We start from the raw sequence: 25,370 nt of genomic DNA, 5'->3' as shown, positions 1-25,370 counted from the left end.
AATTCGGAAATCGTGTCTGTGCTAGTTTTAAATAGGTTAACAAATCTGCATACTTAATTTTAAATTTTAGAAAATTCAATTTTTTGATAAATTTTTGCAAATTTTAATGATGTAACCCCTTATCATTTTTTGAAAAAATGAAAAAAAAAATCTAAAAATGTATTTTTCAACCTGAACATGGCTAGTTCGACTCGGCTATTGATGCTGATCAAGAATATATATGATTTATATGGTCGGAAATTACTCATTCAGGAGTTACAAGCTTCTGACCGAAATAATAATACTCTTCAAGAGTATAATATGCAAGTACCATTTAGGAATAAAATAGGTCCCCGAGCAAGCTGCTTATATCCAAAAAGTAAAGCCAGGACCAACTGAAGGCCACTTATCTTACATAGATATTTACACAACCCAGCACGTACATGATATAAATATATACATAAAAGCCACATGAATGTAAGATGGAGATAATCTGTTCACTGTCTCGAGCTAATAACCTTAACTTACAAATACACATGGAGATGGACTCCAAAACTTAGCGCATAAGTATCTGCAAAATGGTTCTCCAAAAACACAGTCTTATAGTAAGTCTAGAACATGAAATGCAACTTTCAACTGATTTCGACAAATAAATCCTCGTACAAAAAATGAGAAAAAAAGACGTATTTAACAAGAAACTACATTAAGAGTGTGCACAAATCTCATAGCCCAACAAGTCTTCGGTGCACTTTACAAGGATGAAAGTCGTTTCGACTCCTTCAGGTCGCGGGGGAAAATGCAAATCAAACGGTTGAAGCATTTGAGCAAACTATGGCAAAAACGGAAATCATACTTGGAAAACCAAATCAAGTCATCGAAAACGGGGCGTATACTTATTGTTGGAGCGTGTACAATTGTTCTGTTCTGTTCCCGAACTTGTTACTCTATTGGTGAGTGCATTTTGTGTACTTGTGTCATTCTTGCTTAGGAATAAATTGGCTATTCAGCTATGGTTAACTTTTGGAGTAGGAATTGGAGTTTTGAGTATATGCATTCGTTTGCTTCGAATATGTGTATCTTCTGCTCGAGAGAACCGGGAAAAAAAGGCGAACTACTCACATTTGAGGACCTTCTTGGGACTGCCCTTCTGGGGACTACCCTTCTGGGGTGATCCGTGCCTGGACAAGGCGGTCTTCTTGGGACTCCCGCGCTGCGACTCCGACTCCCGCTTGGTGATGGCCGGCATCAGTTTCTCCCGCGTCGGCGAGGGCAGCAGGGCGCCCTCCTCCACATCTGCGAGGGGTAGTTATTAATTAATGTGGGATACCCCTATGTTTTAGCAAGTACTTACCCGGGCCCGTGGTGCGTTCGAGGTGATGGCGTATATTGCTAAAGCGTGCTGGCAGTGCTGAAATCTCATCCTTATTATCAATCAAAAAGGCTTGGCCAGGAACCCGTGGCTTCTGGGCCTTTTGCAAGGGCGTGGATTTCTTATTGTTCTCCTGTTCCTTCTCCTCCTTTGTGATAGGTCTGTAAGTGGAGGAAATAGTTAAGTATTTATGTAATGTCTCGTTTATAAAAAATGATAGTATATAAGCTTTTTAACCATTTATATTCTATTTCTATTTTCTTTTACTGCAAAACCAGTTGCCCTTTGAGGCTTAATAAAAATAGTTATTAAAGCTTTGATATAGTTTTTTGTAGACTTTACTTATGCACAGACGAGGCTAGGGAAAGTGCTGAGAGTGAGCTGCGCTTTGAAACCTGATCCCACAGATCCTTCTGTTTCTTGTACAGGTCCGGATCGATCTCTATGCCCCAGCCGCGGCACTGTAAGTAAGGAATTCAAGATTATTTATGTATTTTAATCAAATATAAAAAGACAAAAGATTACCTTGTATTCGCCGGCCTTTTTGCGCAGCTCAACCATCTCCTTGAACCACAAATCCAAATTCGGTTTAGAGTGCGGCGGTGCAGAGCCATTCATGACCACCATCTGGCCAGATTCGGCAACCTGCTGCCGATTGTCCACCTCATCCTTGAGAGCCGCAGCGGCCACGGCGGCATCGGCAAAGCCGAAGTTCTCCTTTTTCGTGATGAAGTGATTCAGGCGCTCCTGGTCCATGGCCTGCGAGAACGGACGCGAGGTAATCTTGCGCTCCACAATGGACACATGTCTGCAATAATCGAGGGTATCATTAGCCAAACGGAAATGGGAACCAGCTTCTGAGAGATCTTTTTGGGGGTAACTGCTGTGCATCTCGATGGTTGCAGCATGCAACACTGGCAACATGCAGGTGCGGATGAAGGGTGGGTTCTGATTTATTCTTATTCATATTCATATTTTTTTTTTTGGTGATGCTGCATTTTCGGATGGGCTAATGAAGGACATCACTGAATGAGAATGGCAGAAGCTATTGAGCAATCGGTTTGAGCTTGAATTGAGTTAATTTGAGGGCTACGGTAATCAAATGTTCATACTTCTCGTGCGTTTTTCTATCATCCGTATCGCTAACCAAGGGCTCCAACTCATGTAGAGTAGCTGAAAGCACACAGATACGAAATTTAATGCTGCAATCCAAGGTCGGTCGATAGCTTTATACAGATTCTGGCTGGCAACTGGCACCAGTCGGGGTTGGGTTACATTAAGATAAGGGAAAGTATAAGTTAATTATAGAAAATGCAGTAGGAAACGAAAGGCCAAAAAGGTGGAAACAAAGGTAGGGGGTTTTCTTTTGCAAAGTGTGTCTCGATTACGCTAAACTTGAACTCTGGTAGAGGGGTTTGGGGTGAATTTACTTTATTGTACAGCAAAATAAATGAGCCGGAAGCAGCGCCTTGGTGGGTGGTGATTGGGTGTGTTACGGTGGTTTAGTGGTTCAGTGGTTTAGTGGTTTAGTGGTTAGGTGGTCAGATGGTCAGGTGGTGGCTAGGTTAGTTGTGGGGTGTGAGGGCGAGGCAAAATGCTAACTAAAGACTTCGAAATGAAAATCAATTTGTGTTTCTGGCTGATTGGCATTGAGTCGAGAACAGAAAATGATGTTGGATGAAGGGACCCAAAACAATTATCACTTGGGTTAGCTAATTATTATTATTATATTCTTTAATTTAGTTTTCAGTTAAGTGATAATTGTTTGCGGCCCCTGTTTGACTGAAGCGTGTTTGGTATGGTTTCCTTGTTTTGTTTCAATCTCGGGATATGTTTGAACAATTTTGGGTGGCTTTTGTTTGGAATATAGAACGAAATTCAAACCAATTATTGTACGTTTTTTTCTTTTCTTTGATAAAATATGTGTTTGGATATAATTCATATTGATTTATTTGGTATTTTTAAGCACTACGACCAATTTGCACACTATGGAAGCTCTTCGCTGGAAGCTCAAGGCGTCGCATTAGGGTTAAAGGCAAGACCAAAGCATTTTTGCACTTGAAGCCACTAAGATTGCCACTGAGATGCAGATGCACTTAATGTCTATACGGTATATATAGAGAGGTTAATTTTTGTGTTGTATTTCCGCATTTCCGTGTCTCCTTTCCGTTTGCCTTACCTATGCGCTTTGCTTGAACTGCAAGATTCAGTTAGTAATGGAAGAGTTATGATTACTGCCCTCTGAAACTAACTCACACTAAGCCTGGCCAATTCGCCTAGCTGATGATATATATATAGTATAGTATAGTTGAGGTGGTGCCATATGTTGACTGATTCTGACTGATTGATTGATGGTTGTCTTGTTCTGGTACTGATACTGATACTGGTACTGGTTTAATGCATGACACTATTTGTAATTTCAGTTGGTTGACGTTTCACACATGCAACGAAACTAAGGCAACGATGCGGTATATATATGTTATGTATGTAGTAACTCCTACGCTTCGATCGAAATGAAAACGAAATTTATCGCACAACCTGCGGCCACAACATGCTCCATCTACACTTTTGCTTTTTTCAATTCCACAATTCGTCACGTAAAATTGCCCTGACACTGCGTCAATGTGGTGGCTCTGCATTCGGGATGAGCACGGATCCGGGGTTCATAATTTTTGCCCATCCATTTTTCAATTCCATTCGATTCGCAATTCAACGCAATTTTACGCTTGGCAGTAAAAAAAATTGTATTGGTTTTAGCACTAATAAAAATTAAATTTAGTTCAACACTTACGTCAGCTTTTGGCTAAAAAGATATATGAATCTTGAATGTGTTTATCAACCGTATAGTTTTAGGGTTTAGTTTTAGGTTCGGTATTTTTTTCGAAAGGAATTTAGCATAATTTCGTTCTATATGAAATAGATTTAAGAGACAGTACAAGTTTGCTATCTGCTTGAAATAAAAAAACAAACATTAGTTCACAAAAGCGCTCAACAGAAAACATTTGCTTGTTTATACAGAAATAAGGGCGAAATCATAAGCGGAAATGTTCATAAGATTAGTCTAGGAAATATCTATCTTAGTTCTGAGCACTGTAGTATACATATTTAAAGGTACGGGTAAAGGGTATATATATATTGGTAAGCAAATAATTTACGACGACGTGTACATAAAAAACTTGATTTGGAGTTCAATCGAATGCTGCTAGGTGGCAAATTAGCATTTTTGAAATTATGGCAGTGGTGAAGAATAGAGAAAATTGTTTATTTATTCTACGTTCATTTACCAACACTATTTTACGCTTTTTTCTAAGGATTTCTTTTTTAGATTAGTTTTTTCTTTTGTTTTGTTTTTTTTGGCTCAATGCGGCTGCCACTGCACAAATTTTCATTTAAAAATCTTGAAAAATAAACAGATCTCAACAATTACAAAAAGGTTAGTAAACAAAATCTGCCGTGAATCAGTTAGTTATGTTGATTAAGTAAAAAAACGATTAAAAATTAAATTTGAATACAATCGCTCTTCGCTTGGTTTTAGTTTTTAAGTTTTAGTATTACATATAGTAAGTAGTTGAAAGAAACTATGCGCTAATAGGAAATGTATTGTTTGTTTCATTCGTTTTTTTTTCGACTTGGTTTTTTAGGTTTTAGTTTAGTTAATTTAAGTAAATGCTTAGCGACGACAATTTGTTGTCGCACCTTCTTTCTGATTTGTTGTACGTTTTTTATGCACCGTGGCCAAGCCGGCACCGGCACCACCACCGGAGTGCCCGATCTGGGCCTGGTTCTGGGCCTGGTTCAGGGTCTGGGTCTGACCCTGGTTCGGGGCGTGGCCGCCGGACCGCAGGGCGCCAAGCGATATGGACTTTCTCGGATAGTCGCCGGCGGCGGCCCTAGACGTCGCGTCGCCGCCCTTAATCCGTCGGACAGTGGGCCAAACGAATTGCAGGCGGTACTCTGTGCTCAGTTTTGTGATGGTCTTTTTGAATAGGCCATTTGACTCACCCGCCTGCGAAAGAGAAGAGCAGAATCACACAACGCAGAAGCGAAAATGTTACCAAAAAAACAGGACGAGAATCGAGAAATGAGAAGAGAGAAAAGATGTAGAACGAGAACGAGAACGAGAAAAGAAAGCATTGCAATGTCGCATTGAGTGTTAGGAATTAAAGTTTAAATATTTCAATATTATTCGTAGTTTTAGTTCGGGTTTTAGTGGGGACGATCAGAGCATAGTTAACACAGAGAAGAAGAGACCGGGTTAGTCATACGTGGAGAAACAGAGAACGAGAAAGAGAAGAAATACACACAATACAAGTATAAATGGAAAATTTTGAAACAACTATTTGCTAATTTCGAGGAGATATATTATTAAGATGGTTAAGATTATGTCAACTTAAGATAAGGACCCAGATATATTACTAAAACTAATGCATATAGTATTAAAGTTAAACGAGGGCTTTAAATAGCTTTAAGATATTTATAAGAAATCATTAAAGTTAACAAACAGTACATATTTATTTATTTTTTTTATAGAAATTTAAGAAAATACCCATAAATGTAAAAAATATTTCCCATAGTTATTTTAAATGTAAGGTCCTTTAATCTTCTAATCATTTTACCCCCAAATGTATGCTATACAACGTAACAACCAAGCAAATAAATATAAAAGACACAATCATATATGTATGTTTGACATTTAATGTTTCTGTTAGCATCCATTCACTCACACCGGGACACAGAGGGGGGAACTAGCATCAAGTCCTTGTTACATGCAATACAAATCACAGCCACAATGGCTACAATCAGAAAGGCAACAAAAAAAAAGAAAAGTACTAAGTATTGAAGGTATCAGGGCTATAACAAGCGTATGAATGGACGCAAAAAAAATCGATATACAACTTATGCAAATGTTGAAGGGTTTTGCAGATTAAAATTTTACATTCAGGTCGAGTAGACGCCTGACTAACTGACACTCTGTCTGACAACTCAATGGTTCTTTTGCACACACACTAAAAGTTCGCATGCCCAAATACACAGCAAGAAGCTTTAAGATACTGTGTTTAAAATTTTATATATATTTTTCAAGGCATTTTATATAAATTTAGTAAACTCGAAACGTTTTAAATAGTATTATTTCACATTTAATTTAAAGTTTTAAATATTGTTAAAGATATTACTTTATGAAACATTTTTTGTAGAGTGCATTTATACCCATGTGAGCAAATGAAATCTTCCCATAGGCGCAACTGTTCAACAACATGTCGTCCTGCATAGGGAAAATTGCCAATAAAAGGACTGGAAAAGTTGCAGACAGCATCCCCGCAAGGGGGTGGGAAATTCAGGACCTGACTGATGGCCAGCATCAGCGCTAATAGAAATTGTTGCGCGCCGCCATGTTGCGGTCCAATGGTCCGAGGCGCATCCTATCTCTGATCGGAAATGGAAGACAGGTCCTTTCTCTCTGCAATATTTTTTACACTGCCGATACATCGTTATGGGATGTCACGAAACGGACTATTGAGTAAATGGAAATGTGAGTCCTTGAATCCTTGAGTGAATAAGAATTTTTCCAAATTTAAAACTATGATTTAGTAATCAAATTCCCCTCATAAATTAGCTTTTAATTAACTTAAAATGATATGCATTTGTTTATTCATTATACTCAGGAGAGCTTCTACTGCATATTCTGCATTTAAGATAATCATTGTCCCTAATGAGCTGCACTAGTGATAACCCCATTCGATATAAAACCTTAATTAAATTCATCATGCTTGGGAATTGATACACACACACATACACACGCACACACAAACACCCAGTGCTAGATTAGGCAATAGACAACTATTGAATTAGACACCCGAGTGCCATCCATCTGACAATTGTGTACCTGTTTTCTTGTGGCTCCATCGATCTCCGTTGCAATGGGATAGGCACGTCCATTGGGCACGACGGGAGGTCCCTCCGATTTGCTGCGGCGCGAAGGTGTGCCCCGCTCCTCCGACTGCAGTCCAATTTATATGAAAATCCAGAGAGAGAGGGAGCAAGAGAGAGAGAGAGAGAAATTGAGACATTGAGAGACAGAGAGAAAGAGAGACGTATACGGCCATGTATAGTTAATTAGCTGGCCATTAATATTACGCATACGCCTTGTTGACGTGCGTCATCAGGTGAAGTCAATTAATTATGTATTGTCAGGGTGTTCATGATAGTATGTCAAAAGCACACATACTCAAGCACTCAGGGCAGTGGTGTTGAAAGGATACTCATCGGGGGGATTAAATTTAAATAATGAACTAAAAGTAAACTTAAGAAGAAAGGCTTTTTAACCTTTGTATACCTACAAGAAAATCTTAAATACATATGTGTATTCTAGGTATGTTAAATAGATATTTTTAAGGGCTTATTTTTTTGGTTAAATCAAAGTTTTCAAATACCATAACTAAGCCAAAAATGATTTAATTTCAATTCAGAACCCACTCCTATGTAAGTTTTTATTAGTTTAACAAATCTGAATACCCAATTTAAGATTTTAAAAAATTCAATTTTTTGTCAAATTATGACAATTTTAATGATAACCCCTTATTAAAATTTCAAATTTTGAAAAAATTTCGAAACATGTATTCTTCTACCGGACATGGCTAGATCGATTCAGCTGTTGATTCTGATCAAGAATATATATGATTTATAGGGTCGAAAATGACTTCATCAATGAGTTACAAGCTTCAGACTGAAATAATAGTACACCGGAAGGGTATAAAAATATATTTACTTCATTCTTTTAGATTTAAAATGAATGTAAACAAAAACCATGATTTTTGCAAGGAGATATACTTAAGAATAATTCAATCATTCATATTTATAAATGCTTTAAAAACTACTTTAACATATATGTATGTATTTCATCTACAATGCTTCTTTAAAGATTATCTAGGGACCTTTAAGTCCCCTTTCTCCGAAAGCCTCTGATTCTGGCACACGTCTCTCAATGTCCTTGCAACATGTGCCGCTGTGTGCCTCATTATTAATTAGTCTAGGTTGGCAGAGGAGAATCAGAAAATAAACTAGGATGGGAGTAACCTCTCATATGGGGCTTTTTGTGTACGACTTTTATGTATTTTCTGTGGCATTTGAGAGCGTCGACATTTTCACGAGGGCCGCTGCTTAAACGCATTAACCCTAATGCCAATTCTCCCGGAAAGCCGTAGCATTCATATGCAAATAATAATATGGCGCACACACACACATGTGTGTAAATGGTAATGGAGAATATATTATATTTTGAAATGAAGACTTTAAAATCTAGGAAATATTTACTGTTGGCATGTAGTAGATTGCCTACGGCTTGTAATCAAATTATAGAGTATAATGAATAGGCAGTTTTCTTTATGTACTTCTGAATGCATTTCCATTTTGCTCCCACACGGTCCTCTTCAAATGTCAAAAGAGCATAAAGTTTGTGTGTGGCCATAAACTAAAAATACTATTAGAAGTGGAAAGCTGGCTGCTTCCTTACATATTTTCCAGCTTGCAGAAATGCACAATCATTTTGCCTTTTTATGTGCCGAGATCTTCTCGGTCACAAGGATTTGGTTTAGACTTTAAAGAGTGCCAAGGTTATATGGAATTTTATGGTATGTTCTATGATTATTTCACCTTTTCTATCTTATATGCAGATTTTGAAATATTGCTTTAATGGAAAGGTCATGGATTCTGTTTCAAGGACTTACCCTCGCCAAGCGATGTGCACTGGCATCTCGGCGTGCATCTGTATATTCCGATCCTATAATAAACTCGTGCGATTTATATGCTAATTCTGGACATTTTTTCCGTCGCGGCAATGGCGGCTCATTTGTCGGTCCTGCGGATGAGGTGGGGAAATCCAATCAGAAGTCGAATCGGAACGAGATCAATAAATAAGTCCGTGACAATAAGGCGCAAGACAAATGCCTTTTGTTACTCACCAACAAATTGACTTGGATTCGGGGCTGGTGCCCGTCGCACAACCTCTGGCCGCGAGTTGCCCGTAAATTCATGCCAACGATAAGTGCTCCGATATTCCGAGTGGAGCTGCTGAAAGAAAGGGCAGATAGATATATGCATTAAGAATGGTACTAAATGTAAGGAAATATCACACAGTTCCCAATATAAAATCTATAATAATCACTTTAGTACCATAAATATTTAAATTACCATTTCAAATGTGAGGACATTAAATATAACATGGATTAAGGGACTCCCTTTGGACTTTCGCTTGCAACAAAAATAGACAATGGACACTGTTTAACATGGATATTAATTACTATAGCAAACGTATGACAAATACCACAATGAGACCAACAAAAGCTAACCACTTCCACATATGGCCGCATGTAAATATTTTCATTCAGCCAGGGACAGACTTCGGGGCCCAGGGCTGTTGGCCAATTGGCCGGCCAGTTAGTCAAACAGTTTCGTTTCGGGCTCTTGGCCAAATTGCGGTTTGTCGCACATTTCAATGCAGCAAAATGTCCACCCACTTTCTCCATTGCAATCGCAATTGCAACTGCCACTGCAACTGCAGCCATTTGATAATTGCGACAATGGACAGAGAAAAATCCATATTAATGGCCCCTTTTTCCACTGCAACAGTTACTCTTGCTGCCACTTGTCAGTGTGTGTTTGTGGCTGTGTTATTTAGCAACTTATTTTATGGCCACGACAACGCATATCGATCTAAGCCCAGGGACTCGACTGGGCCACTTCGAGCAGCAGTCGTTGCATGTAAGCTGTAAATTGGGTTAAGAGCTCGCACCCAAGCCGGCTAAGACAACGGCGGCGACAGTCCTGGCCAAACGACAGTCCAACAGACAGAAAGACAGACAGACAGACAGTTCCAGGACATTCTCGCGAAGCAGCCAAGCCAGTCGATTTAATTATGGCCAGACCAAAGTTCGTCCACCCAGCCCTAAGGAATTTACGTGAGTCTACCTGAGCTTAACTTTTCTTGCCTCGACGTCGTTTTCCGCTCCACTTTTGTTTCGGAAATAATTGCCGGCTTGCACGCAATGTCAAAAGACGGTAAACATTATATTAATTATTTAGGATTGCCATTTCCTTGGTTTAATTTTAATTTTTAAACAGATAACTGGGAGCTTTCGATTAAGAAGGGAAGGCTTTAATTCTTAAGCTCTGACTCAGAGATGTAGAGTGCTTAAACCAAGCTTAAAATTCTTGCTAAAGCTACTTTAAAAGTTAAACAATTGATTAATTTATCCAATATAAACCATAAACAATAACCCTTTAGAACATTTAACCCAATTCCGGGCAGACTCCTTCAGTCTAGACGCTCTCCCATAAGCTAATTGCCACTCCAATTAAAGGGGGCCGTGGCAAATCATTTCTCGACAATCAATAAGGTTTACTTGACCGAAAGCCACACCCTCTCCGCCCTCTTTTCCATCGAACGCTATATTTCGGCGGCACGCACCTTTTGCATAATTTAGCAGTAGGAACTCACTTTACCAGAGCCGCTGGAGGAAGGCATCTGCCTACGGGGTTCGTTTGTCATATGAATTCGCAGTTGATGTCAGGGGCGTCGCCATCGTTCCCACCATCAGCAGGGGAGGAGCAGGGGTTCCGGGCTCCCAGCCACGTGGCATTGTTAGCCTAGGTGGGTACATTTACAACCCCATCCTTGGCAGCTGCAAAACTATTTATCATGTCATGCGAGGCGAGAAATAAAAACCCCACATATATTTCCCACTGATTTATGCTCGTGGTGGTCCAATTGATTGCGGTCACCAGATGCAGCCGCACCTCGGCATAAATATTTAAATATATTATGTTTCGGTTTTTTCTTTTGGGGAGGGAGTCCATTAAATATTAATTCTGTATGAAAGTTTAAATATGGTTTTCGCTTTTGGGGTCTGCCAAAATAAACGTATCAGCTTAGTGCGATAAAAGTTCGTCTTAAATTTCTAGAGAGACGCCAATCCCTCAGCTGGGAGACACTTTTGCATATCTCTCCGTCGGTGTGCCTGTGCGGTGATGCTGAAATCCTGATAAGCCTGCTGACATCTCAACTATCCAACAGCTGACAGTTGGGCGGGGTGTCATTGTCCTTCTGCTGCAGGAGCAGCAGCAGCAGCTGGTTGGAGAGGATTTTAATTAAAATTTTAAACACTGAAGAGTTTATGGCTTAAAGGGGCACGGCTTGGATAATTTCAAGTGATTTTTAATGGAGTTTTCAAGAGGTGAATGCCATTCAGGACGTAGTCCAATGGTCCAAATTTATGGTGTCCCTAACTAGCCTATAAATAAGGCACAAGCTGGCCCATATGATGGCAATCCTGTTTAGGTTATTCTGTATCCGATGCACGATGTATTGAAGATAGATTTATGGCTGGTAACTAAGTATTTTTCATAGCATACTTGCAAGCGTCAGTTTACACTGCACCATAATCCTGCCAGGACTCTGACCGCACAAGTGTGTGTATGTGTGTGGAGGCAGCCGTGTGCGTGTTTAATCTACCCGAAGGGACCTTTCAAGTTTTATGCGGGCAAAACAAGCAAAATGACACCTCCAAGCATAGTTATCGCCTCTGAGATCCTTGTTTTGCGGTCTAATATGTGTGTGTGTATGTGTTTGTGGGTATTTGTGCGCTCCTTTGAAGTGCCAACCACAGTTCCGGCGAACAAGAATATTTCTTTCTAGAATGCGTTTTCGAGGAGAGCTTGCAAAGTTTCTATAATCTGATATAAATATTGACATCGATTTATTTAGCGTTTTGTTATTGAATATAATATACACTTTATGATTTCATTATTTAAAACATTTTTGTATATCCTTGCAGCATATTATAATTTTAGTCAGATGATTATAAATCAGTGAAAAAGACATTTCCGACCCTATTAATCATATATATTCTTCATCAGAATCAACACCCGAATCGATCTAGCTATGTCCGGTGCAAAAATAAATTTTTGAAATATTTTCCAAAATATGAAAATTTTATAAGGGGTTACATCATTAAAATTGTCAAAAATTGGCAAAAAATTTAATATTTTAAAATGTTAAATTGAGTATGCAGATTTTTTAACCTATACTATAAATACTAGTTCAGAAACGACTTCCGAATGGAAATAAATGCAATTTTGGCTTTGTTATCATCGATTGAAAAATTGAAGAGAGCAGAAAATTCGGCTTAGATTTCCATTTAAAACACATAACCTAGTCATGTTCATTTGTTTATATTGTTGCCCCAAAAAGTTGAATCAAGTTTTATCATACCTTTAAATTGTTTCTTGTTTATATTTGTATTATTTATGCTACAGCCCTCGCCATGTTTGTGTAAAGTTTTTTCATTTACTTTTTGTTTACGATGCATTTTTGCCATTTGACACCATTTTGTCTGGCAGAGACAACGCCATGTGTGCATGCGCCTGCTTTTATGGTTTCCGCCGGCCAGGCCGTCCAGGTCGAGCATACAAAACACCTGACCAGGTGGGCTGGCCACAGTGCCACCGCTCTCCGGTGCGTGCCTTTGTGCCACCGTGCCTCAGTTTGCTCGATTGCTCAACTAACGTGGCCGATGGGATGTTTGCTACCGTTTTGGCCGGCTTGGTCTGCGCCAGCAATTAATTCACTCAGCAAAAGGCCTGGGGCCGGTGGCAACTGGCAACTGAAATGATCCTTGTGCCCCAAAACTTAATTGCCAGCTGCATTGAAATGAGACACACCCGAAACAATCGTAAAACTGACTGACTGACGCAGATTGACGGTCAGCCGAGAGTCCCAGGATCCCACTTCTGATACTTTGGATGCAGACTCAAAACGAATTTACTGTCCAGTTTAATTTTCACTTAAGAAGGTATTTTAGACAGACTTATCTCTGATTATAAGCAGATTTGAGTCATTTCGCTATTTTAACTTTGTGTAAGGTAACCTCCTGGTTTTATAACCTCCTGTTAGTTACCAACCCAACCAAAAGCCACCTTGACCCCCTGGTCGAAGGTCGTCTTCATTAAATTAAGCAATGGTGCTCATTTGCATGAACGCCTTCTTTCCGCTCCCTCGGTTTTGCTTTCTGCCCATAAATATGGATTAAGTTTCCGTTCTAATAAAAGCAGAACAACATGCGGACACCATTTAATTAGTGGAAATTAACTTACAGTCGGAGTGAGAGTTTTTATTGGACATGTTTTCAATAATGTTGGTAATAAAATGCAGTAAGATTCAATATTAAATTCAAATGCACTTGGTAACCCAACTTAATTGCTCCAAAACTTTCCAAATTTAGTTTTCACAAATTAAATTGATTGCACGCTGAAAAGTTGGTCTGCCCTTCCCCTAAACGCCTTCGCGGTTTCGCCACCCCTTCCCCGGGGAACTTTTCCACAAAACTCGCACCGAGTTATGCAACAATTTAATGTCAACACACAATTACGTGCGAAAAGAGCGCTGGCGAGGCTTTCATTAAATTCAACGCGTCTAACGAGTTGTTTGCTCTCAACCGAAAGTCAGACGCTTAAGGAGACCGACAGACAGACAGGAAGCAGGAAAAAGGAAACAGGAGCAGAGAGAGCACACTGTATAGGCGACAGCTGAAAAGTCATTTGTATGCAGCCGCAAATCGAGGGACATTAAACTTTTAAGACGCTTTTATTGCTCGTGGTCTCCACCTCGTCCTCTCTCCTCGACCACATGCTCCACTTCGTCTGCGTCCTTTTCAATTCTAATCCTTGTACCTTCGTAAGGCTCTGGGGCTCTCGCCTGGCTTTGATTTGTCGGCTTAGCGCTGACATGGCTGTCAATGTGTGCGCCTGATTTATATGGCCCAGTCCATGGACAAATCTCAGTCAAATTGCTTGTGGCACTAGCAGAGCCAAAAAAGAAGAAAAACAATCCCCACTCTATAAATTCAACAAAAGTCCACGGGACTCGGTATTTTTTCTAAAGTTCATTTTATTTCACTCAGCAACACTAGCCAGCCAGACAGCCAGGAGTAACATAAATTGTATTTTACGAAAACATGTGCTCCCAGGCACGTTTTGTTTTAGGGGACCAAAAGGAAAATCCCATAAACACCTTCACCGCAAAATGTGGCCAGGGGCTTTGCATATAAAGTGCACTTGGAATCTAGTTGTAGCTCCGGTAAATAGACTAATGAGAATGAATTTCAGGAAGAGAAATGTTTAATAAATATTTTTGCAAACTCCTTTAATGAATTCACCTCCTAGGTTGACTTTAGCTTTCGACCCCTGACTTCATTTATTAGTCCAGGACTTCCTCTTATTTTCCCTTCAATTGAACAGCATCAGCAGCATCTGAGAAATCTCTTTTCGAAAAACAATCGAGAATGACAATCCATTTAAGTTCTCAAATTCTTTCCTAGCACTTTCAGTCAGCCGCAGACAAAGGAAAACTTTTCACACATACTTAGGCCGAGAAATTGCAGCACTTCCTGTGCAATTTATGTAGGCAAACTTTCGTGACACCTTCGTCTCGCCCACCTGGTTGGCGAATTTTCCTCATATTTGTGTGCAAAATGTAACTCAAATTATGTACATGAGACCAGGGGGAGGAGCTGGAAGGAAAATGTCAGCAAAAACAAATGAGGGGGGGAGGCAGTTGCTGAGCATATTTAATTGCATTTTCCTGTCTGTCTGTTGTCCTCGAGCAAAACTTCAAATGTCTGCGCCGACAACAAAGATGTTTATACTCGTAAAGTATCTGTGACTGCATCTGAATCTGCATCTGCATCTGCTGCCTGTGCTAAGCGTTATTCAATGTTAAACAATTAAAACGAAATTCGATAGCGCTGCTGCGGAAAATGAAGGAAAAACTATTTTCTGTCGCTTGTGCGTGCCTTGAACGGTTTTTATTTTGTGTTTTCGTTTTTTGTTGCCGGTTACCGCACGAGTGCATTCCATCAGTGTGTGGGTGAATGACATTGGTTGTGTGGATGAGTATCTGTGTGAAATGCTGCGCTTAGTGCACTCATGTGGATAACGACGATGACGATGACGATGTCGTGAACGCGACTTTGCCATCGATGGCACGCGTTTGGGTTAAAGTATACAGATACGAGTATAGCATATGGTTTATTATTATATCTTCAAGTTGAAAAATATATAATGTTTAATAACTTATTAAAAAAGAAATAAAGAACAGAGATATTCCTACCTCACAGTGGTAATATATACCAACTAATACTATCCATAAAAGAGCTACAGCTCTTAGAAACCTTAAATACTTTATTTTGTTTTAAATCGGAGAGGTTCTTTAAGAAGTAAAGTTAGAGCATTAAAAGACGCGAAAGCTTTTCCTTTTGCCCATGATTTTTTCCAATTGCTTGAATGCCTTCCTATCAAGACTCAGAATCTGCTGGCAATTTACAGTTCCTCGAGGCTGCAATCAAAATGCATTCCGAATGAAAATTTCCTCCTTTATATAAGCACACCAAACTTACGTCAGCCGTTAAAAGGAAAAGAAACGACGCGCAAAAGAAATATAAGCGCAGGAAAAAATAAAAAAAAAACAGAATTAAAATGCCGCAAACAAATGTGACGTCAAACTCCTCCACGAAGACGATTCAGGTTCAGCCAGCATCCTTCGAAAATGACCGCATTTCCGCTTTTCCACGAAACAAAGTCAAGTCATTATGGCGAAAAACTTTCGTAGTTATCAGCGCATTTAGATTGTCCCTCACAGCCTTTGTTCAGGGCAACCGAGGAACTTTTCGCTGAGCATCATAAACAAGCAAAATGTGACTTAAATGCAGGCAAGCGTGTAAACTTCCTGTAGCCTGGGTTTTCTTTCCTTACCTCTGGCTTTGACGTTTCTTGTGTTTCCTTCCAGATCCAGAGAATTTGCCTAATTTGTGGCCCGGGGTAAGCTAATTTGATTAATGGTTACAGCAAACAAGAGTTTGAGTTGAGGCAAACTATAAATTACATCACTCATTGCGTCAATAAAGTCGCCATCGTTCCTCGTAGATTGAATTACCCAATTCGTCGCGTAACTTTAAGTTAAACTGTGAAAAGTTTTAACTGCTCTGTATAAATTTGCATTTTATTCTTTCGACTATTCTACGCATTTCTGGAATTACTTGGTCAGAGTGGAGGTGAAGAGTCGTTGTCTAGTCAGGAAATGGGCAATCGGAAGCGTTTATTTAGTGGCGTGGTAAGAAATTCACCTTTTAAACAAGTCAGAGCCAGGTCAGGGAGAAGGTGTACTTCGTAACTACAAGACTGTAGTTAAAGTTAGAGTAAAATATTGAAATAAAATACACTGTTCCTAGACATATATTATCCGGATAATAATCCCGACACAACCCTCAACCTTACTCAACCCGAACAAAAGCATGTTTTCGACAGACATGTCTGGCACATTGCGCAATCAGCAGAACGGAGCTGAGGCCACTTAAGCCCGAGTTGAACTTGGCTTGCAGCGGAGTTGGCCAAGTCCCTCAATGCCGGCAATTGAAAATACTGTACGCTGGTCGCATGCCATTAAGACAATGCAGCATAAAATTGCACTGCAGCATACAGAATGCACATCAACAACCCAATGGATATATGTCCTGATGCTGCTACTGATGCTCATACTTATGCGGGTATAATGTACATATCTCCTGGCTCTGCAAATAATTGTCTATTGTGTGCATTTATTTCTCATGCTCTTCGGTTGGCAGTTCTACTTTAGCCATGTTAGCTGCTGCATATCAAATTGCCAGTGTCGCGTCGCGACTAAACAATAATGCGGCAAATGATTGTGATGCCACCAAAAGAAAATAATATGGAATTACAGTCAGCCAGCGAATGACAAATAACCAACTGGCAAAGTTTTCCCTTGAAGAAACTTTGCATTTCAATTCAATTTGCCTGGTTCATGAGGAAAGACATGATTCTTTCATTAAAATGACACTGAAATATTTATTTTAACTTTAGTATAAGAAGTTACTTTTTGGCCTAGAATAAATTTACCTTGATTAAGTAATAATAATAATGGCATAAAACACACATTGTTAAGCTCGTAACTTATGAAGGAATCATTTCAGACCCTATAAATCATATATATTCTTGATCAGCATCAACAGCTGAATCGATCTAGCCATTTCCGGTCAAAAAATAAATTTTTTAAATTTTTTCAAAAATTTTAAATTTTTATAAGGGGTTACATCATTAAAATTGTCAAAAATTGGCAAAAATTTCAATTTTCTAAAATGTTAAATTGAGTATGCAGATTTATAAACCTAATAAAAACTAACATAGGAACGCTTTCCGAATTTAAAATTAATGCATTTTTGGCCTAGTTATGACTTTTTTAAACTTTGATTTGTCGCAAAAAATGGCAAATTAATATATCGATTAACAGCAATTCAAAAAATACCAATATTTTAAGCTTAGCTATGATCAAATTCCGATCCAATCCTATAATTCAATTATAATCTGCAAGGGTATATTAAATTTGACATCCTGAAGCTAGTTTCCTTTCTTCCCTTAAATATTTTTGTTTAGAAATGATAATTCCTGGAAATGACAGAATTTTCCCCTTACCCCCACGTTTGAGCTGACATCACTCCGATATTTTAAGTATTTTATATGTATTTATATATGCATTTGTTCCCGGCCAATTGGCAGCGACTCTTCCGGCGCTTGCCAAAAGCTGAGGCTAACACATTACTTATAAGCAAATAAGGTCAAATGAGGGGGGGAGGGTTGCGTCTCCCTCCATGGCCACTTAAATATTTTACGCTTTTGTATTGTTAAGCAAAAGTTTTTCCGCACCACCATCCTCATCCTGATGCCCGTTTTCATTCTGATTCTCGTCCTTATCCACATCCTCATCCTTATTCCGCCGGCTAAACGCATAAAAAATGCATACGCACACGAATTGCCATATCGTCTATATAATGGGATTTGCTCACACACACATTCGGGGGTCTGTTTGTGTTGGCCAAGTTAAAAAACAAAAGCGCAGCAAGAGGCAGCACTCGAAAGCTGAAAGCTGAAAGAATTTTTTGCTACGTTTTCTATGCCAGCGGCTGAAAAAGTGGAAGTGAAGCCGAAGCCAGGGATTCTAAAGGGAAATGAAACGCTAGATCATGGAACCATAATATTTGAATAAGACGTGATAAAAAGCTGAATATAATCATCTTTTTATTTTATGACCGCGCTAAGTATGCAACGGCTTTTTTGCGAGCGTTGAGAATTATTAGACAATGGATTTAGCACTTACACCCGAGGTAAATGTTATAATAAATCTTTTTTAGTTTAAAGTACAAGTTAATATGAATTATTATATATTTTTTGTGGGTGCATTATGCAAAACGTATACTTGAATACTTGAAAAATTAACTTTAACAGAACTTTAGCAAATTGCTTTTAAGGTTTCCCTTCCAACGCAGCTTTTAGCCCTCCAATAAAATTACTATTAGCGACGTCAGCATCCTCAACTTGGTCGCCAGCCAAGATCCTAGATGGGAAGACCGACTGAGTATAGCGACGACAGTCATGTATATAGCATATAGCATATAGCATAAGGTATTTGGTACATGGTACATGGCACATGGCACATGGCACATGGCACCTGGAAGGCCTTTAGCCTGGCCGGGAAATTATTATAATTGCATTAGACCAAAGGCAGAAAATTGAAATTGAAATACGTTAGGCGATGTCATGGCATGACTCTTGCGCACCCCAGGATGCTGATGGATGGAAGGATGGAATGATTGGTTGAATGAAGGCTAGGTGGAAGGGTTGAAAAGTGCAACAAAAGTTGACGTAATGTGCCAAGGATGGGGCGCCTGTCATCCGGTTAACGTTCTTTTTAGCAAATTAATTAAAACTAATGAAATCTCTGCTCTTTTTTCTCGCCTTTTTTTTAGCACTTTCTTTTGGTAAATGAGATAAGACGGAAATCATCAGCAAATGGCTTATAATTGACATTTAATCGGTGTCTCCATGGCTGCATTACGTATACGCCGCATTGGCCGGGCAACGAAAGCTTTGGCTTTAATGGAAAAAGTTCTCTTCCGTTCAAGTTCTAATCGCCTGACATTGATGAGCAAGACTTGATAGACATTTCGTGCTCGTTCGACATTCGGGTGCACTTTTTAATGGCTGTCGAAAAGGAAAATCAATACGAAAAAGTTGTTGCTGATTAACACGCTAAATATACCGGCAATAAACCAAACAAAACAAAAAGTTTGTTGAATAATTCTGAAGTCAATATATTGATTTTGTATACAATCTGAATGTACTATAATAAGAAAATAATGTCAAAATAACATTTATAAAGTAATGAGCAAGCACAAGTACAAGTAACTAATTTTTATTAAAATTGATCATGTTTTCATCAATACAAAAATACTCGAATCCTTCACAAAATTTAATCAATAAAATTCGAATTAGCCGTTAAAAATTACAAAGCCAGCCAAAGGGCAATTATTAAACAATCGTAAAACTACACGACCAAAAATTCACGAATAGTAAATAACATTTCGGGGCGAAATAAACATTTCTCTGAAGCGCAAAAATGTTATATGCTCGCCGCATGCAATGCACTGATTTGTGTTGAAAATATGCAAATATCAAAGTGACTGACTGCCAGAAAAATACAATGGTAAAAACAACAAGAGCCCGGAAAAGCGGAAAACGAGTAAAAGCCCTCGTGCGACATGTGCGCCGCCTCTTTGCTTCCCTCAAACATTTAACCTGTCGGGTTATTTAAAGTTTTTTGAGTACGCCAGCACAATTGCGAATGGTTTTTATACCCTTTTTTAGGGTATTATAATTCAAGTCAAAAGTTTGCAAGGCGGAAGAAAGGAGTCATTTCCGACCCTATAAACCTATTGATCAGCAACAACTGGCGATTTGGTCCAGCCATGTCCGGTTGAAAACAAAAATTATCATATTTCTCAAAATTTTATAAGGGGTTACATCATTAAAATTGTCAAAAATTGGCAAAAAAAATAGCATTTTCTAGAATTTAAAATTAAGCAAGCAGATTTATTAATACAATAAAAACTATCATAGGAGTGGTTTCCGAATTGAAATTAATGAATTTTTGGTTATGATCGATCGAATATTCGAACTAGCTTCGGTTCCTTAAAGTTATCTTTATTTGTTGTTTTCACTACAATTTAATATTAGCCAGAAAAAGTTCAGCTTACAGAGAGGAGTCATTTACATTTTTGATTTCACACTAACCGCCTCCGAACGAACAGTTGACCCCAAGTAATTAGAAAACTTTTCATCCAACTACAGCGACGGCACCCAAATCCATGGAGATTGTACATCGGTTTTCAGCTATCAACAAAAAGACAAAAAATAAAAAAAAACTTCTTATTCTCCGGGGCTCCCGTTCCCCCGGCAGCTTGAGTTTGCCACTGGTTTCCCCCAATTTTCGGTTCTGGCAATTGCAGAGATTGTTGCGGAGAGACAGTGGTGAAGGGTGCAAACTGCCGTCGTTAGATGCAATAAAAAGGGGTGTCCCAGCAAAAAAAAAAAATGAGGACGCTGTGGCCTAAGCTATCCTCACTCTCTTTTTTAGACAATTGAAGATGCTAGCTTTCAATTAAATAAGCATTCTCCAAGGATATAAAAAACCATTTCCAATCAAGGAACTGGTTATATTTGAGGAAATTTAAAAAATCTGAAGGATAATAAGGAAAGGTACTTATTATTTAGAAAGGTACTTACTATTTTAGAAAGCTACCCAACGAATAAAACATTTTTATTTAAATTACACTATCAATAAACATATTTTTGTAAACTTTTTGAAAGTTATTTCGGCCAAGTTGCTGTAATAAATACATTTCACCAGAGATTCACCAACTACCAAGCCGCCAACACGTACAAAATATGCCCGAATAAGTATTTCGTTAGTCGGGAAGAGTGGAAACTATGTTGAGGGGGTGGGATTTTCCTGCAGCCAGAAGATAAAGGAACCAACAAAAGGAGACCCACTCAGAAAATGCTGCAGATGATGATGTGTGTGGCTATAGACAGAAGGAAACAATAGTGCGGATATAACTGCGAGTGTCGTTGGGAGATAAATTGAGGGAAACTGGAGGGAAACTATAATGGGGCGGCGCCCAGCTGACTGCAAGGAATCGGAAAATCCGAGGATATCGTCCTAATTCGATTCAATGAATGACTAAGAACTATGCAAATATAATTATTATTGGATTTGGAGCAACATTGATTATTGAAATTACTGAATACTAGAGTCTAGTCTAGTATGTTTATACAAATAGAAATTAATGTTGTAAATATAAATCTCCTGGAAAATAGAAATAAATACTAGTGTCGGTGAAACTATAAATACTAGAATGCGGCGACGCCCAGCTGACTGCAATCAACCGGATAATCCTGGGGCATAGTCCCAGATCGATCCGGGGAGTGACTAAGAGTCACCATGGATGGCGGTAACCATATGCGAGCTGAATCGATAAGCGTGTGGCATGCAACCGACTGCCAACCGACTGGCGACACTTAGCCGGCACTTGTTGTTGTTGCTTAAGGATGGGGATACGAGGGAACGGGTGGGCTTAGGGGGTGTGGCTGGGTACCCGGGGGTGACGGGTAGGTGTCGCCATAAAAGTTTGACTGCCCTGCTGCGCTGATGTAATACCGCAAGACAATTTTCCCTCGCACGTCATATGGCCGAACAAGCAGCCAGTCAGAAACAACAACAAAAACTCCAAATAAAAGCCGGCTAAAAGTGCTCTCAAGTTCTCTTGTACCTTTAACTCTCCAGTTTCTCTCTTTCCCTAAAGTATTTCTCCCTCTCTCTGTGTGTTACTTTCTCAGCTGCACATGCGCGAAAGTTTGAGGAGAACGAAAGTGGTTCCCTACAATTTGTGCGCAATGGGAAAAAGTGTAACTCTGTTTGAATAACAGTGTTACCTCGATAAAGACTTCGTTTCTTGGGTTTTGTAACTTGAATCAGTTAAGACTGAAAGTAACTGTTTTAAATTTAAGTTGACTAAGTTCTCAAGAATTAAGAACCCATTGTATTTGCCACCAGAATAGGGTATTGAAAACTCCTCATACATCTGTAAATCTAAGTGTTTCACTTCAAGGATTGCCACTGTACTCTCTGGAATGCACATTGTAGTGGTATTTCGTTGTTGTTTTTTCAACTACACAGTCCTTCGAATTGTCATGGCAAGTTGATGAATCAGCTGTTTTGCACACCGACTGGAAGACGACGTTGGAAGGAGGCTTGGAGAGCGTGTTCCAGGTTGAGCCACGACGACAACCACTCCGCGTTCTATACTTCGGTCCTCCGTCTCCAGCGGTAGGACTCGGCACCTGGTCCGGGTCTGGATCCGGCTCCATGTCCGGGTCCCGGTCCAAGTCCGAGCCCGAGTGCGATGTGACACCCCGGCCGGCCACAGCTGTGGGCCCAAACAAGCCACAAGCCATATGCTATTGATTTTCTGCGCCTCTTCTACTACCTTTTTGCCCATGTTTCTTTTGCCGTGGTTTCACGCTCCTACTTATTTTTATTTTTATTTATTCTATTTCCTTATTTCTCTTCTTTTTTTTGTGCCTTTGCCTTTACTTACTTTAGGCTGACGCGATTGGTGTCGAGCGTAATGCAAGTTAATTTATTCGCTGCCAGCGAGTTTCTGTTACTTATTCTGTGGAACTTTATATATATTTGCTCTATTTGGCCTGCAAGTAGGTACGGAAAATATTGCATGCCCCTGGACAAACGTTTGTGACGGCACTCCAAGGATGGTGGCAGACGTAAGGTGATATTGATCAGCGTTATGAAAGATGGCAGCGAAACGTGGCCAAGGGGAAATCAGTTAAGTGAAAGAGTTCAAGGAAAGGTAAACTATAATCAGTATGGTCTGAATTTCATCAAAATGAAACTATCGAAAGCCTTTAGCAAATAACCAAACATCATAATACATATAAATATCACCTTAATAATTACAATTTTAATTATTCATCCCAAGCCAAAAGCGACAATCATTCGGGGAATTACTCGGATCATTTTTCAGGCTTAATTTCTACTGTGCTCCCCTGAGTCCGATTTAACCCTCCAATTTAATACCGCAAATGGAATGTAAAAAAATATTCCCCCAATATCAAAAGTTCACCCTAATCCCACAATTCTTTCGAGCGAGTCATAACTCAGGCAAGTCACCCCATTTTCGGCTCTTCACTGCAGCCCCCTTTCACTTGTCGCCTGCAAGTATGCAATAAAAATCTATTATGTGTCCTCGCACACGCTCGCACACTCACTAGAACACAGACATAAGGATTCAGACACAACTGTCGCATATAAATCAAACGATTTGGACGCTATAAACGAAAGGCCCGCCGTCTGCAAACTGGGCTAAGAGGCTAACAGTGCAAAATCCCCGGAAAACAGTCTGCAACTTAAGTACTTGAGGTATCCGTCACATACAAAATACTGAATCTTTTGTTTAAACTGAATAATTATATGGAAATCGCTTAGGTTTTCAAATTGCCTGAAAGCCTGTTCAAAAGTATGGTACAAAATTCGGTAAATTATATACTTTTGCACTACTTTTCAATAGATTGTTTAACTTTAAGGAGTTCTGTGCTAGCCCTATAATAGCTTTGTTTCAAAGAAATCAAATCACAAAAGTTAAGTCCCTAATACAGAGAACTAGATTAATTTTCAGGTAAAAATAAAGTGTTACTCACCTTGTCTACCGGCATTGATGGGCACGCTCTGCACAGATTCCAGAATGAGCCAATCATAGGGAAATGCTTTTGCTGTTTGCCGAACCAAGTGCCAGAAATACAAATTAAACACACGCACGATTGGGGGTTTATTCAGTGCTCGATATGCGGCGGTAAGCGTTGCTTAATCGTGGCAACTTATGTTAACATGGAGGACACAGAAACACACGCGTTTTGCTCTTAAACTTTAATATTTTCCACCTCTCGCTTCCTCACTCGCTCGCTCTTGCTCACTCTCTATACGCACACGCACCTGGATAATGCGTAGCGAAGAAAGTGCGTTTGTATTGTCATAGGCCAAATTGGATTAGACTTCCGCTGAGGGGGAGAAATTGAGGCGTGAGAAAAAGTATTGCATACCAGCGGGCGTTTTGCCTCAGCGATGATCTCATACACACACACTCGCAAGCACGCCGACACACAGACGAATCTTTTACGACCCTCTGAATGTCAGCGTAATTAGGCAATATAAAGCTCCGACTACATCAGGGCAAACAACTTTATTGGACATTAAAAAACAGAAACTTTGTGCGCGAGCCGCATTCAGATTCTTGTTTTTATGCCCTGGCAAATCGATATCTATTTTTTCCGCACAGCCCCGAGGTATGCAATACTCTTAAGCCGCCGCAGCTTGGCTAAATTAGGCGATTTCTCGCTGATTTTCGCATTTGTTTTTGTGGTCGGTGGTCACTGGAGCGAATCTTTGTTAAGGTAAAAAAGGCAAGAAACTTCAGGTGCACAGAGAAACACACTTTTCAAATGGAACCGATTTTGCTCTCTGCCCGCTGCTCCTCTGTCGCTGCTGCTGCTTCTGCTTAATTGTGGGACTGGTGGTATTTCTGATGTGGGCCCTTGCGCCAGCGTTTCCGGTTTCAACGACGATTCGAACACGACTGAGTCTGCACTTCAAGTTCTCAGGAAAGAAAACCACCGAGCGAAGCCACGGCGGCGGCGTTGGAGTTGACGCAGGGCCTGGAAGCTTTTGGGGAGAGCACAGTGGAAGCCTGAATGGAAGCCCCAGCGACCATATGTTTGCAGGGGCGTCGGTGGGAAAACGTAAATTACTTATTGATCATTAAAAACAATTAAATATTCATCAGTGTAGTGTTACTATTACCATTTACTGCAAAATGTAATGCTTTACATTTTTCATTTATAAAATTGCAGTCATGCGCATTGCGCGCCAGACCACAACAGCTGTGTCGGAAACCCGGTATTTCCTCAAAACCGTTATTAAAATTCTGATTGATGTCTGACATAAAATAAAGCGAGCAAATACACATTTTGTTCTTAATAATAAAATTAATAA

At 39.5% G+C, this 25,370-nt stretch overlaps 1 protein-coding gene across 22 annotated transcripts in view; it reads right to left on the bottom strand.

Moving 5' to 3' along the window:
* Positions 1-25,067, bottom strand: part of LOC110185693 (uncharacterized) — a 41,176-nt gene extending 16,109 nt beyond the window's left edge. For 7 of the 22 annotated variants that reach the window (XM_086840942.1, XM_086840938.1, XM_086840943.1 and 4 more), the window contains exons 1-11: positions 24,814-24,988; positions 24,023-24,379; positions 9,307-9,415; positions 9,073-9,203; positions 7,233-7,346; positions 5,045-5,354; positions 2,461-2,521; positions 1,874-2,156; positions 1,691-1,809; positions 1,331-1,509; positions 1,099-1,272 (exon numbers count right to left, since the gene is read on the bottom strand). In XM_086840942.1, coding sequence (XP_086697068.1) covers positions 1,099-1,272; positions 1,331-1,509; positions 1,691-1,809; positions 1,874-2,156; positions 2,461-2,521; positions 5,045-5,354; positions 7,233-7,346; positions 9,073-9,203; positions 9,307-9,415; positions 24,023-24,079 — 1,537 coding nt within the window. In that variant the 5' untranslated portion in view covers positions 24,080-24,379; positions 24,814-24,988. Of the gene's footprint in view, positions 1-1,098; positions 1,273-1,330; positions 1,510-1,690; positions 1,810-1,873; positions 2,157-2,460; positions 2,522-4,548; positions 5,355-7,232; positions 7,347-9,072; positions 9,204-9,306; positions 9,416-24,022; positions 24,380-24,813 lie in introns of those variants that run through there. The other 15 variants (XM_086840940.1, XM_086840945.1, XM_086840951.1 and 12 more) reach the window with 6 other exon arrangements.
* Between the last annotated feature and the right edge of the window lie 303 nt (positions 25,068-25,370).

The sequence above is a fragment of the Drosophila serrata genome, unplaced genomic scaffold (genome assembly GCF_035046125.1).
Source record: "Drosophila serrata isolate PLE 108 unplaced genomic scaffold, ASM3504612v1 contig_382, whole genome shotgun sequence".
Classification (NCBI taxonomy): domain Eukaryota; kingdom Metazoa; phylum Arthropoda; class Insecta; order Diptera; family Drosophilidae; genus Drosophila; species Drosophila serrata.
Note: the sequence above shows the minus strand (reverse complement) of the source record. Positions and strands in the feature narration are given on the sequence as shown.